Genomic DNA, 16097 nt, shown 5'->3' on the forward strand with positions numbered 1-16097 from the left:
GCCGAGCGGAGCGTGAAACGAAGCGTATCCACCGTTTTCTCTTACCAGAAAAATCGTGAGAGGATGCGATTCACGGGAGAGCTCGAGGGATAATAAAATATCGTAAAATATCGGGATCCTTTCTTAAACCACTTCTATTCCCGCCATGGACGAGGGAAGAGTAAAATTCTATCGAGGAATCGTCGAATAAATATGAGGAAGGTGAAGATTCTCGGGTTATCACGTCTCATCGTCGAGAAAAAGAGCACGGCGTTGGACTCGAGCCTCGGCGAAGGACCTTTCATTACCCGCACCCCGCCACCGTCTTAATCCCGGTTGCTCGATCAATGCACACGTTGAAACGGCGGGAAGGGAGTGTTAAACCGTTGGAATTGGTGGTCGTCGGTGTAACGATAACCGATCGAGCGAGATAGTGTCGTGCCTCTTTTGCGTGAGAATAACCGTTTCGAGTCGATCGAAATCGAGGTGAATTTTCCTGGGAACGGTCGAGAGAAGAGTGTATACACAGTGGACAAGGCAAAAGCGAGAGTTTCGATTATCTCGTGTCTCGAACGTATCTTGACCGATTTCCATCCTCCCCTTCCGTTTCACAAAAAGTATATAACGGCTTATGGGGGACGACGGAGGGATCAAGAGTGAGAGGGAAACGGAGCACGATATATCTGCACACCATTGGACGGTATAATCTCGTAAAAAAACCTGCACACCGAGAGTCCATCTCTACGTGAGCGTGCGTAAAGCCGTGGACGAGGTTCTAACGCCTAGGAGGAATTGGTACGCCGCCCACTTTCCACGCTTCGTTTCAACTGTATTCCACGACGGACGAGAGAGAGAGAGAGAGAGAGAGAGAGAGGCCGTTTCTTCGAGAGGAACGATCCCTCGAAGAATATATACTCGGTCACGGACGGTGTTGAACCGTTGGGTGATCTCGTAAACTTATCCTAAACCCGCATCGTCGAGACCATATTTTTGGATGGATCTTATAATATAAATAATACGAAGTGACACCGACTTCTCTGTGATGCTTCGCTTCTCGTGAACGCTTCTGGCTGTTTCCAGCAATTTTATCATATTTATACCTAAAAAAAAAAAAAAGAAAAAAAAAAGAAAACGAATTAGAGGTATACAATATTTTATAATAGATCTAAAAGAGATAGATTGAATTTTGTTTTTTTGTAAGGGAAAACGAGAGTTTTGTAAGAGTCTAGAAATTTTTACACCAGTAAAAATCGTACGTGATTTTTTTAATATATATATATATATATATTCGTCGTATGAAATAGAAGGATCGATACTTTTCGGTAACTTTTTTGGTAATGTGCGAGTGTCTGGTTGGTTGTTCGCCACGCGTTAATTGAATCACGAAGGATGGATCAAGTGCACGTGAAATCGTCGAGATCGACGTCGAGGAGCAATCCGGCGAAAATGGCGTGCGAGAAGGCGAGCAAGAGGCTCAGGACGATTCTGGTGAAGGCGTCGCGCCTCGGCGTCTCGACGACGGAAGTTGCCAAGTTGCCAAGCGCCAAGAAGCTCATTCCGCAGAGAGATCACGGATGGAAGTTGGCGGTGTTCCTCCTGGTCATGTTCGGTGGCGGAGTGATCGTCGCCTTGGCCTGCACGGCGAGGAAAGGCTGCTCGAAACTGGAGGAGATCGTAAGTAGCATTTCAATTGTGTTATATATGAGAAAAAATCGATCGATTCCTCGACGGGAATATTTTTAGGACAGGATTTTAGAGCGAATCGGGGAGAAGCTCTCGAGATTTCGGGTAAATTAGGATTTAAATCGAGAGTTAAATTAGAGTTTCTCGCGTTTGGATCTCTCTCGAGATTTCGAGAGAGATAGGAGAAATTTTAGGAGAATATTTTTCCAATTAGTAAATTTCATAACTCGTCCGGCCAATTTTGATCTCGCCTAGATTAAAGCCGGCAAATTAGTTTTCTCCGCGTTTCGAGGATGCGAACGTCCGAAAGAACGTTTGGAATCTCTAAATTTGATATGATTTTACGTGGAGGATTTTGCTTCGATCTCAAATTGGAATTGGCAAATTAGATTTTACCTGGTGTTTATACCGAAATTTCGGAACAGAATAAAATTTCCGTAGGTGTCGAGATTTGTGCGTGGAGAAATTTAATAGGGAAACATTTATACGAAGATTATATAGACAGAGACATATTTGGAATTGAATAGGTAGGTAGGGGATGATAGGATAATTCCGTGCACGTGAAAATGTTTAAAAAGTGTATCGGATTCAAATATTTATCCCATTCTGACCTTGTTTGCCAGTTAAAATTGTTTTTTACTGTTCCAATAATATCCGCTCCGAAGCGTGCTTGCGTAATTAATTCCATTCAAATATTTACGAGACACAATTTCGTATCTTATGCATGATCCTGATGAATATTTGCCGATACTCTTATGATATTTCCCGAATTATTTTATATTCCGCTCCACTTGGCTCGATAAGAGCAACGCGGTGTGTAAAAAATTTCGACCGATAATTTTTAGTAACTGCAAAATAACTTTGAAATATTTTCGCATCCCTCCCCTCTCTCCGTCGTATTCGCTCCACGTAAAATATTGTTCCACGTTTCGACCATCGTTTCGATGAAATTAATATCGATTCGAACGATTTCATTAAAAGCGTTTAGCGAATGGCTAAAAAAAGAGATTCGTTCGAGTGGTTCGGTGGCAAAAAAGTTTTTCTTCTTTCTCCTCAATCATACATCTTCTCCACCATTCCTTCCTCCGTATCGAAAGACCTTGGAACGAGTACTTATTAGAGAGAGGGTAATCGAACTCTGTTTTAAATCCTTTCGTTACGAGGCAACGTTATACATACTGACGAGGCGAATTAGGCGCGTACACGAATGTTCCCGTGTGAAAAAAGTTGGCGTGGGTAAGCGGAGGAAAATTTGAAGGTATGGTCGTGGAGAACGCGGCTACAAAGAGATCTGAAATGGCCTTCGATGATCTGCATTCATAAATCCCTGTACTCGGCCCGAAAGAATCCTTTGTCACGAGACACAAGAGAAGGGCGCATCTCCGCCATTCTTTCCAGGAAAAGAAGAAATGAAACGTTTCGTGCATCGTTCCATACTCGTGAAACGAATTTTTCCCCTCGGGTTTCTGAGGGGAAAGCATTTCGCATTTTTGAATAGCCACTGCGAGAAAATGGTCATAACCACTTTTCCAAATCTACTTTGTTACATCTACATTCAATCCCCGTGAATTATAATTTCTGCGCCGCTTTAAGTTTCTCAGAGAATAACGTTGATTTAGGACAAAGACGATCCTTTCGAAAAATCCTTTCTCCCGAAAGTTTAATAATACGATGATTTCGATGAAAAAAAAAAAAAAATCAAGAATCGTTCAATAATTGTACCGGGATAGGAAAGCTTAAAGCTCCTTCCTTCGAATTCCACGAAAAAAGATATTATTCCATCCTCTCGGGAGAATAACTCCGGTCCGACCATTATCCGGTTCGATACTACTTGGCCACCTCGTGTCGGCAAACGCGAGCTCAACTCTCGAGGATTAAACGCGATCCATCGCGCGACAACTCGTTGGTTTTTCGCCCCTCGTCGTGGCGAAACCAACAAAACTTTTCCAAACTTTCGTCCATCCACGAAAGACGATACATACCGCGGTGCATGCGCGAGATATCGACTACCGCGGCCCGTGCCAAGAGAGAGAGAGAGAAAGGAAAAGGGCGAGAAAGTAAATGGATTGCGGAATAGAGAGAGGAAGGCATCGCGTGTGCGAGAAGCTAGAGAGATACGATGGCGACGATGGGGGGAGGTGGAGAAGGGTGTTAACGATGTTTCGTGTAGAGAGGAGACCGGGCGCTGAAATTACAGATCAAGGGGTTTCTAAACAATTACGCTGTCGGCGGGAGGTCAGGGCGAACAGCATGAGGTTAGAGGTTACGGCTCGCAGGAGCCGAGGCTTGCGGCCTGCGGCTGGTTGCGGACGAGGGTCGAGGCTAACAGGAAGTGCTCTCTCACCGCCGGCCAATGGTCGGGGTGGCTACATCGGCGACTGGAGCATCAGCACCACTCCTATCCTCCGATATTCCCCGGGGAGCGAAGGCTTCCATTGTCCCTGTGGGGCGAACGGAGATAGATAGGTCGAGCCGGGAGAATTCTCGTGGGGCGAGGATAAGAGTGGGAAGGTTTAACGGGGAGGGGTGGTGGTGGTGGTGGTGGTGGGCAGGCCGAGTGTGTGTTGCAGGCCAAGGCAAAGCTTACCCATGGCTATCCACGGGAAAGGGTGTACACACAGTGTTGGAGGCGAGGATCGATCGGTCGCAATAACCACAACTTGGAAAGTTCCCTCTCTTTGAATGGGCGGTGGTGAACAGGATTGGTAGCGATTTTCACCGGTACCGGGACCGGCAAGACGACCCCTCTCTAACAGGGCTGATTGCCGGTCAGAAACATCGAGCCCCTTTCCTTCCCAACGAACGGAATTATTCCACGACAAGTGTTACCGAATCGAAAGGGTATCCCCTTTCCTTCCCCCCCCTCTCTCTCGTGCTTTAATCTCCTCTCGCGCCATTATCGGTTAACAGTGGCGTGAGAGCCGGTTCCTTGAACTCGATTCGGGGCCCTTGACGTGGCGCACCGTCTATGGGAGCCGGAGCAGGAAGCACGGATCCCTTTGATGTTCGGGAGGCAAGCAGGATCGGTCTCTGGGCCATTGCTTATATAAAGCTTGTTAACGCTATCTCGGTGCACGGGTGATGGACGTGCATATATATTCGGTTAGAGGAGCCGAGATACGGGACACCGGCGGAGATGGAGCGTGAAATGTAAAGTAGGCCAATCTCTCCTCCTCCTTCTCCTTCTCCTCCATAGTTGACCATGTTTGCCAAGTGTATCTAAATGTTTGGGAGAAAGTGGCGCGACGCGATGAACTCGAAAACTTGATCTTCGCGAAACGATATTCGACAAAGAGTGCGAGAATTCGAGGAGGGGAAGAGACGGGACGGTGATGAAAGAGAGAGAGAGAGAGAGAGATGAGAGAACGGAGAGAGTCAGGATGGGATATAAAAGTGGACGACGATGGCGATTTTCCAGTGGCGATTCGACGTTGAAAATCCACGTCTACGCCGTCAAATCCCATCACGGAGGACGGCATAAATTTCTCCCGCGTGTGAACCCAACCCCTTTTCGCTCCCCGCCTCGCCTAGCCCTATAGATATCTTCTCGCAATGTCATGACTCGCTTGCGTTCCCGCAACCGTGTCACACGGAGCGGAGAGCGGACATTTATGATTCCGTTCGTTCCTCATCATGCGTGGAGAGCGCGGCTACCGTTCCACGCTAGTGCTCCTACGCGTACACGAGCGCATATATACTGCACACGTATGTGTATAGATAGACAGGTGTGTAGACGCACAGAGTCTGCGCTCTGGTTTGGGCCTCCGTGTATATATACAGGGTGTTTCCCGAAATTCCAGTCACGGTTGCTCGATCGCAATAATTTGCAGGAAATCCGAGCCCCCGAAACAAAATTTCTCCCTGTCCCGAGGGAACAGTAGATTGGTGTATATATATTTTTTTAATTGGACCCGGCCGAGCGAAAAATTTGCAACGCGAACACCCACGGTGAAACGGTGGGCTCGGTAACTATGTAAGCGCCAACTTGAAAAAACGGTTTAATTTTCGCGCGAAGGCTTTTGAACGTGATGCAGGCCTATATCGAACGTTCTCCTAATGAATAAATCCGATCCAGTCTCGATTTCTTCGATCCGCGAATTAATAACAAGCGCCATCCACGATTATGACTATAATCGTTTCTCTCGTTCGATTCTCGATCGCCTTGGTAGATCCCGTTCTCGAAATCCTGGAGTCTCGTATCGGGAGGGTAGGGGGAAGGGGAAGGTTCGAAGTTGGGGCGAAAGAAAAATACGAGTTCCTCGATCCTGGGTCTGGCAATTGAATCGGTCGATTCCTTTTCCTCTCTGCAATTTATGTTTGTGTTTCGACGTTGAACGACACTCGGCCACGGAGGAAATTCTCCCTGAAGGATACTTGAATTAACTCTTTAAGCGGCGGGAGTGGATATATCCGAGGAAGTTGGTTTTTCATACGATAGATCGAGTGGATATATCCATCACTGTCTTTATTTGTTTGGGGGTACGTGATTGCCCGTTCAAGTGAGATCCTTTCTTTTATTTCCTTGTCGTCCATCTCCACCGCTGATGGAAAGCTTCCTCGACAGCTCTCAACGCGCACTTTCCACTTAACTTCCCGTAAGGGACATTAACGAGCTTTCGCGTTCCTCCCTTCTTCTTTTTTCTTCTTCCCCTTCTTTTCTTTTTCCCTCGATCAAAATTTTTGAATTAAAATATACACAAGACCTCGATTATAAATCGAATATCTATCTCGTGATATCGTGATACATCGATTTCTCTCCCTAAAAAAGATTTTATATCCATATTTTTTTTCTCTTCCCTCTACTTTCTCTTTACAAATATAAATAAAACCGTGTTATCTTTCACCACAGGATATATATATATATATATATATCCATGTAATTCGTATTGTAATTGAAAAATGGCCCCTGTCGAAACTGGAAAGCCGGATCGTTCGATCAAAATAAAATTACGGCGCGATTTAGAAACCTGTCATACATCAAAATAAAACGTCACCCTCGTGGAAATAACGAGCGGCCCTCCACTAAACGTCACTCGTGAATGCTCATCGAGCGACGAAAAGTCCGCGGTCCCCATGGTTAAGACCATAATGATCAATTACACCGGGAATCGGCAATACGTGTGCGCGCGATGTACGCGCGCGTGTGTGTGTGCGTGGAGGTGGAAACAGCAGCACGACTCGTTAGAGAAGACAGGTGGCATCCACGCTGTCGGGGCGTTGCACGCGAATCAACTGGAAATCACCCGATCCGCGGACAGATTCACACAGGCCAGCACAATTTCGAGGTAACACGAGGGACAGCTGTGCGGTATGTCCGTCACTAGTGCCGGGAATATGATCCGTCCCTACTGTTCCGTCAGATTTGTCTCTCCGCCTTGTAATTAATTAATGCATCGATTTGCCCCGCCGCTTCCTCTTCCTCCGACCATCTCGATCGAGATTTAATCACGATCTCGAAAAATGTTCGCCCGCTCGTCTTCGTCGCGTTTGAATATTTCGACCGGTGGAACAAGTCGTGACAAAGGATGACAAATTATTAAACTTCGTCCACGGGGATTTATTGGAAGTGGAAATACGAGTAACGCGAAAGATTTAGATCTGTGTGATTAATGAATGCAGATTTCTCGCCTTTGTTTCCCCCGACAGGAGGAGGAAGAAAAGCTTTTTTGTGTACCGTTTTTAAACTGTCTCGTTTATAAATTTATACGTCGAAAGGAATGATTTTTATACGATTTTTTCCGCATCGATAATTTTTATTTATTTATTTATTTATTATTATTATTATGATGCTTGAAGAATAAGAAATGTCACCGTACTCTCATCGTATACATATATATATATATACACATAGTACGTTGTTTCGATCGAACAAGACAGAAATTCCATCGAATCGATATTCGAACCGTTTAGAAATTGACGTTCAAACAACAAGAGACGAAACTCGGGGTTTGAACATGGGCACAAATCAGTTATAACGTGCATACATTTCAAGCAAGCAATCAGACCTGGCTCGACGTTTGTTTGAGCGCAAACTAATGTGCTCCGCTTGATGTGGGAAGCTCGCGCTACTCGCACGTTTACGTGGAATTTTGTTTACGCGATGCATATCTCTCTTAAAAAAAAAAAAAAAAAAAAAATTGGCTCCAATTTTCTAACGAGTTAAACTTAAATTAAAATTAATCAGGCGAGGCGGGAACAAACGAGCTTCTTCCCCGCGAACAACGGGAGACACCACCATCCCCATCCAGTCGTGCCATTAAGAGCAATTTTCCGACTGAACGATTCGACGTTAGACGTTTTACTCGCGCGTGCAATCGGGATAACAGGCAATCGCTCGAGCCGGATTAAATTTTCGCGGTTAATCGAGGACCGGAAACAGAACGGGAACTCGTGCAGAAACACAGAGGTTGGTTACGCAGGATGGTAACGGTAACGAACGAAAATTGGGAAAATTGTTCGGAGGGGAAATCACTTTCGAGCACTTTTGGCAAAAGAAGACGAGCTTGTTTCGTTTTCCGCCACGAAGAAAAGGTGTGGAGGGAAAAGGGTCGAAACGACGCTCCTCCGCGTTGGAAAAACGAATGTAAATGGGAGAAAAGGATGGTTTCGAACGAGCCATCGTCGATCCGATTACCGTTGCGATCTGTGGACGGGTGGTGTCACCGGCCATTAGTGGGAACTCGAATTTCAAATCCCGTTTCCGTGATTACAGCGCCGGAAACGAGTCCGTGAGAAAGAGAAAGAGAAGAAAGAAGGAAGAGAAAGAGAGAAGGAGGGGGAAAAAAGAGGAGGCAAAGTGGAAGAGAAAGCAAGGGATCCGTGACAGGTGGTGATTATTCCTCCCGTCTGTCTCTCTTCCCTTCCTTCGTGGAAGGTCGAACCTTTTTGAAAGGTCGATTTGTTGGAAGAGTTGGCGACATTGGCGCGTCACGTGACGGTTATCGCGGTTTGGAATTATCAGAGAGGGGAGAGAGAGGAAAGTTTCGGCGGTTTTATCAAAGCCGGCTTAATAAGTCGTTGCGCCAAGAAATCAAAGGGGAGCAATTTCGAAGTTGAATCGAGATGGATATCCATGGATCCGACTCGAGGAGAAGAAGATGATGGCGGGTTTTTCCCGAGCAGAGAGGATTCGGTGGAAGTTTCTCCCGGGACTTATGGGGGGAGGGGTCGGCGATTTTATCCGTGACGATTAATCTGTCTTCGACCTTACGATCCCTTTCTCCCCTTGGGGGAATATAGAGTGATATTTGACCGGAATGGATGTAAGTTTAAATTGATGGTAAATCGGTACGAGGGATGATATCACGTATATGGATATTAGGATGTAGACGCACTTCTTTTGATTTTGAATAATTTTTCTTTTCCTTTTCTTCGAAATTTTTTCGAAGATATTTTATGAAAAATTTATTTCTCGATGTTGTGGTTATGATAACCACATTGATGAACGGATTATAACGGATTATACGCGGTTCGTGAATTTTATAGAAACGACATTTCTTTACGCGCCAATCTATAATAAAATATAGGATTATGAAAGTTAGGGTATAGGAACGATATTTCTCGAGTAAAAATATTTATTGCACGAAAAAGAAGAAGAAAAACGAATACAAAAATCGCGACTTTTATTATAAATCACATTCCATTAATTCTACTTTTTCCATTTTCGTTCGCGAAAAGTAGTAGAGCAAAACTCATTGCTCGGACTCGACCTTAACCCTCCTCCCCCCGAAAAAAAAAGAAAAATCTACTACTTCCAAAAACGCAATCTCCATTTCAACAAATCGACCCGGTCTACCAATATTGACGCCCATCCATCGCGCATCGAGTCGGAATCAAAATCCACGCGGGGCATTCCCCGCCGTATCGGCCATAATACCAATCCTATAGTCGCAGGCGTTAGCAGTATGCAGCGTGTGCCGCGATAATGTCGAGGTCTGGGTGACATAAAGGCAAAAGGGAGCGAGAAGAGGAGGGCGAGAAGAAGTGGCATAAATAGAAAACGAGGGGGTGGAAGGAAGACGGGGAGATAAAGCCGTGAAAAGGAACAGAGAGAGAGAGAGAGAGAGAGAGAGAGAGAGGGTGGCGGTGAAAGAGCGAGCGGAATGAAGGCGGGAGGGAGCCGCCTAGGTTGGTCGGATGGGTCGAATGGGTGGAGGATGGGCGTTGGATGGGCGCTAGAGCGTAACCTGATATAGCTGCCAGCAAGCTGCCGTATCTATCCTCCCACACCCTCCCCCTTCTCTGATCCGGTGTCCCACCTTCGACTTCCATCCTTTCTCTGCCTCCGACTCCTCCGAGCTACGCTTGCCAGGAATGCACCGTTACCCAGGAATATTCCCGGCGTAAATGCAGCATCCGTGTTTTCCGTTCCACGGCAGGCCTCTAGACGATTCTTCCCATCTTTCACTCCCTCCCCTCCCCATTCATTTCCTATTCTTCTTATTCGCTCTCGTTCCACGAAAACTCTCGTTCCGGTCCATCGGTGTGTTTCGTTTCCCGCCCAGTTTCCGATGTTACACCGTGCCTTTTTATTCGTGCCGAACACGGCAGATGTTACATCGAGGGAGGGAGGGAGGGAGGAGGCTGCTCGATATTCGCAGGGAACAATTCTTCTCTCGATTCCTTAAACCGGGCCTAGCGCGGGGAGGCCGGAATCGAATATCGTTTCGCAGCACGATGCCATTCAGTTGGAATTCCATCTCGAATGTATCATTGCTCCCGAGAAATTTGAAGGGGGGATTGAACCTTCCGATTACGTAAGATGACGCGGTCGCGGCGAATAAATTCGCCACTCAGTGTTTCGAAAGCTCGCGTATAAAATCCGCTAGCTCTTTCCGCTCGATATCTTTCCCTTTCGAATCTTCCTTTTTTTTCTCCTTTTTTTTTTTTTTTAAATTGAGACGCGTAAAATTTTTATTCGACGGAATAATTCTTCCCTTCTCTCTCTCTCTCTCTCTCTCTCTCTCTCTCTCTCGATCGATCGATCAATCGATCGATCGATAAATCGATACTTTCTAAAATCGAGACACGCGTTAAATTTTTCATTCGTTCCCCTTTCTCTTCCACCTCTCCCGCTACTCTCTTAAATCGAAGCATCCATCCATCTATACATCCATCCTTACCTACCCTTCCCCGCCCGTTACCTCGATACTTCTTTAAATCGAGGCTCGCTGAATTTTCATTCAGGATCTACGATCTAAAATTCATTGTTTCCCGGGCAAATCTTCTTAGCTTAGAACAATCCCTTTCATCGTGAAATTACCTTACCCTCGGCGTTTAATGCGAAAAAACAAAGAGGGTAAAGGGAAGAACTATCCAAGAAGTTTGCCGAGATTAAAATTGATTACATGACTTGCCCCTCCCACCCCCTCGTACCCCCTTCCCCACCCATCCCTTACGCTTCGCGTTACTTCATAATATCACGCGCGCGGATATAAAAGGTGACGAGGCGGGGGATAAATAGCGAAATAATAAAATAGAGATTGCGTAGATACGCGTTATCGTTGTGCACAGGCGCCAGTTATGAAATATTCTTAGCTTCATTCACTGTTTCCGGAAATACTCGCGAGGGGGTCGAGAGCTATCACCTCCACGTTCCCGCCAGAGCTGCGATGAAAGCTGTTGTTGTGCTCTCCCTCCTTTTGTTCCGCCGCTTGTTTCGCGAAATTCGTTGGAATTCAACGCCGCATTCGCGCAAGACAAATGCGCCAAATTCAATTACTCCATTCGCGGTGAATTATTAAACGCGTATTCCGCCACATGTATTCTTAATTAAAGCCCCTGTGATTCGTCGCGCGTAAGATTGGCTGCGATCGAAGACGCGAACACTTTATGAGAGACTAAATTGTACGTTTCGAGGGAATTTTTACGAATTGTCGGTCGGATGATTCGGAATCGGTTATTATTTTTACGATAGGAAAAAGAAGAAAGAAAGAAAGAAAGAAAGAAAAAAGAATTGGAAAGAAATTGTATTTTGCACAGTTTCACGGTTCGATAAATATGAACCGGTATGAAAGAGCGAAATTGTATATTTTTAATCACCTTTGTATCGCTCGTTCGCTCTTTCGCCTATTGGTTTCTCATAATACGATGCAATTTTTATTCACTTGTTATACAGAAACAATGGAACAATCCTGAAAAACATTTTAAAGTTAAATACCGCTTAAAGTACATCCTATAATTTTTCCAGGAAGCACAATACGCCCTTTCAACAAAGTTGCCGGCGTCGTTCAAAAGCTTTTATTCACCCCTCCCCCCCTCCTTTCACGAACGCGACAATAGAAATAATCTTACATCATTAGCAATCGTGGCAACTATCCTATTTACACCGAGCCTATGTATTCAACAATTTCTCTCTTTCTCTCCCTCTTCGTAAATGAAATTAATCCCCACATTTCAACCACCTCGATTGCCACAACAATGTTTCGTTTTCGATTTCATTCGCGCCCTTTGTTCCCTCTCTCCCCTATTTATTCCCTCTCTTTTCTCTTTTTCGTTCCTCTTTTTCCTCCCCTCCTCGAGAAACCGAAGCACTCGATTTGCCCGATTTCGCGCACAGTGTAACAACCACTCGAACAGTGGAATTCCTCGTCGATCGAAGGGGCGGGATTGGTCGATGGTGCTATTAAGCCCTCTGGTAAAGTGCACCGGTTAATTAGCGCGGCCTCGTCGATACTCGTTATAAACCGTTCTTATCGATATCGTAGCTTCGAAACGACACCATTAACCGAAGTTCAGCCGCGGGGGCGGGGGTTTTGTCCTCCGTTTACGAGAACTTGAGAACTCCATTATCCCTGGCGAGGCTGCTGCAGGCGGCATTCCCGAAAACCAAGCAACACCATTGACCGAGATCCGACCAGCGGTGAACCGGGCACGAAGCGAGGGATGGGGCAAAGTAGAATGCCACGGCTAAACGGCCTTGAACTCTATTAGGCAACCCCGAAATTCCGGTATTAGAGAATCTCTTTTTACACCTTCCCCGCATTCCCCGACGCTCGTTTCCATAAACGCGCGTAATGCGGGTCCAAAGGTTACGCAACTGGTAATTAAACTGGGATGGGATACTCGTTGACCCTCCCCTTGCTCCCTCCCCTTCGACGAGTGTGCATTATCTCATATGGCTGAGAAGATGAGAGCGGAGGAGTTGTCTTACGAGGTGAATTCTTTGGGGGAATTGAGAAAGAGAAGGAGAAGGTGCGGCTGGATTAACGTGAGAGGTAAAGATCGTTGAAGGGTTACGGTCTTTTCTACGCGTTGATAATGGTAATCACGATAGTTCGAAATTCCGGATTGATGGGGGAGTGGCAGTATAAAGTTGAAATGGTTGGCGAGAAATCCAAAGTGTAATGAAACTTTGAATCGATGGAATTATCGAAGCGGAGGAGTAGAGAACAACGTTGTTCGTGCAACGTTGAGCTCGATAAATGAATATATCTATCCAAGAGTAGAGTAGCCATACTCGCTTTTTACAAAAAGTTTCGCGCGTATAATTCTGATTAAACGCGGGATCAAACGTGGAAAATGTTTGCAAGCTTTAGTAAACCGTATTCGTATTTCAACGTCGGATCAGTGTTTCTCCTTCCGATAGCGTTGCAGCAAGAAGAAGAGGAAGAGAGAAAAAAAAAACGATACTTATGGTACAGGGAGTGTTAAATATCAGTTTCGCTGGTAGTTTCCTTGAATAATGAAATCACACGGAAAATTAATTCTCCCGTCAGCCGTTTCTGGCGCAGGTTGGCGGCTCGTTAATCGCGGCCGTTATGTTTTCGTCCCATTAAAATTACATCTCCTCGGGAATTTATAACTGAACTGAGTATGCCGGCGTGACGAGCGGTCGATTCGCACCGGTGCACCCCAGCCTATCCTTGCCAATCATTAATCACCCCCCCTGGAAAATCAAGAATACGACGCCTCGAAACCCGTTCCTCCGCATTCTCTCCTCAATCCTTAAATTTTTCGATACGCAGAGAATTTCAAATCTCGAGACCAATCTCGACGCTCGATTCGAGCGTTTCGTTTCGAGGGCGATGCGGTAGCCATCGTGGACGATTTTCGAAACGCCTCGTTGCAAATCGTGCGAGATCATGATCGTACGATACGAGCCGATTAATCCCTGGCCGAAGAGAAAGAAGATGCCGAGGAGGGATGAAACATCCGATTCCCCGTGTCGGTCCATCGATATTCCTGTAAAAATACGCTTTCGTGGAACGTGGATGGCAGCTCGTCGCTGCTCACCCGTCCATAGGCGATAAAACGACGAGACGAGCGCGGCGGACAATTTCGTTTTCGCCTGACGAGAGTTGGAAACGAGAGCCCCGGTAACAGCATCGGTGCCAGCGGCAGCCAGCATCGAGCCGATCTACGTAGGGATCTGGCAGCAGCTGCAGCGACGCCCGTGACTGCAGCTGCATCGAGGTCGACCGTATGGAGGAGAAAGAGGAGAAAACGAGGGAGAGGGAGTGGAGAGATGAAGAGTGGAGAGGTGCAGGATGCAGGATGCGGGAGAAGGGTTCTTGCATCCGGCAGGGTGCAAGTGCTGACGTGAAGCAGCGTGCACGTATTGCAAAATAGAGGCGGAGGACGGCTGATGCGGAATAAAGGGTATGTGGGTGTGTGTGTGTGCGCGCACCGATGGAAGAGAAGCACGAAGCTTGGACGATGCGCCACTCGTGCAACCTGCCACGTGGACGGACCGGCCGTTTTCTCGTATCGAAATTCTTTTTTGGCCTCTGTTCTGTTGAGGACCGGATCGTCCGTTTCGATTTCGATCTATGGATTATGAATTTGTAATTTTTATCGTGCGATCTGGGACGCGTGACCGCCGAGCAGTGGGGTATTTGGGATTTCGGTGTGGCGCTAAACGGGTGAATATTTAATTGATCGCAGATTATGCATCATGGATCTTCTATTTTGTATTTGAATTAGGGGAGATAGGATTGGGAGAGTTTCTCACGGATATTTGTGGAACGAGGAAAACTTGATCGATGAAATTTTAGATTGGATAGAATTTGTAGAAATGTCGACGGATTACTGCCATTTGTACGTAAAAAAAAAAAAAAAAAAAAAATAGATGTTTCTACGTTATACGAATAATTTTATTACCGCGAATTAATTTTACCGATTCCCTCGCCTGATATTCCACCTGTCTGACAAATGGTTCAGCTATATCACATGTCTCACCGGTCTTATTACGAAATACTTTTATACCACGAATTATTTGCCCGATTACGAGTGTCTCGTTCTACTTGTCTGACAAATAGCCGGCGTATAAGTATGACGATATTATTCTATCTTTTTGATAAACGATGACTCGTACTATTTTCTCTACGACTACGATTATTTAATTTCGTCTAAGAAACAATCGACTTGTGCGTTGACTATTTCCTTATTGCGTCATTCGTATCGTCTATTTCAGAGGCGAATAAATTCTCCTCAAGGCAGGGAAATATCGAGAAGAAGAACATTTTTATTTTTATTTTTACTTTATTTCTCTTTCCAGATTATAAAAGTTACAACAAAGTATCAATATTGAATTACCGCGCCACATAACTAGATTTCCTCGCAGCAAACCACCTGCGCACTGTTTGATGAATGGAACAGTCTCTCTCTCTCTCTCTCTCTCTCTCTCTATCCACGTCGTCGCTTCATCAGGGCTTTATTTATTTTTTACACGTGTCCCCCGCAGCACGAAACAGATATCTCGAGTATCGCGAAACTCGTCGTTCCGTCTTGAGGAGAGCCTGTGTTCCCAGGATGAAACTTTGAATTCTTGATGAAAGCGGTCGGAAACGATGTAATAAGAAACTCCCCGAGAGGAAAAGAAGCCCTCCTTTCAATTCCCTCGCCCATCCACCTCCTCCGCCTCCTTGCATAATTCGCGATTTCGCGAAGGCTGGTGTTAATTAAACCGGCAATCCGTTCCCCGAAAGCAACGCAAGCTGACGCCGCGACAACGCTCAACTTTCCGTTTCACGTTAAACACGCGATAACCCGACGAACCTCCCGAGCCAACACCCTTTCACACCGATCCGATGAATTTGAAATGCGGAAAACGCTTCGACGAACCTTTCGAACCTCGCCAACCAACGGTTAATCAATTTCTCTACAATCAATATTTACACGCTTCTCCACCTCTACGCATCTCGCTCGATTCAAGGAGAAAAGTGGAAACAATTATCGAACAATTCGTTGGAGAGCGTTTCCATCCGAGCGTTCGATACGAGGTTGGATCGATCGGAGGAAAGGAAAGTTTTAACGCGACGCCTGCCACCAATTAGAAACGAATTTCACGCGTCCTCCGCCCGTGTTTCCTCCCGTCGGCCGAATTTCGCGGGTGCAACGGGCGGAACGATGGACGGGAATTGCAGGCGGAACTAGTTGAACGAACAGTAATTACGCGTGGCAGGGAGGACGGTGTCGATTCGAAATCCCCGCGG

At 46.0% G+C, this 16097-nt stretch overlaps 1 protein-coding gene across 2 annotated transcripts in view; it reads left to right on the top strand.

Annotated features, from left to right (window-relative positions):
- The first annotated feature begins 345 nt into the window (after nucleotides 1–345).
- Nucleotides 346–16097, top strand: part of LOC100868538 (uncharacterized) — a 37703-nt gene continuing 21951 nt past the window's right edge. The window contains exon 1 of one of the 2 annotated variants that reach the window (XM_086914404.1): nucleotides 346–1653. In XM_086914404.1, the coding sequence (XP_086770530.1) occupies nucleotides 1369–1653 (285 nt within the window). In that variant the 5' untranslated portion in view covers nucleotides 346–1368. The remainder of the gene's footprint in view (nucleotides 1654–16097) is intronic. The other variant, XM_086914405.1, reaches the window with a different exon arrangement.

The sequence above is a fragment of the Apis florea genome, unplaced genomic scaffold, assembly GCF_048593485.1.
Source record: "Apis florea isolate Af1SG1 unplaced genomic scaffold, ASM4859348v1 contig_3587_pilon, whole genome shotgun sequence".
Classification (NCBI taxonomy): Eukaryota; Metazoa; Arthropoda; class Insecta; order Hymenoptera; family Apidae; genus Apis; species Apis florea.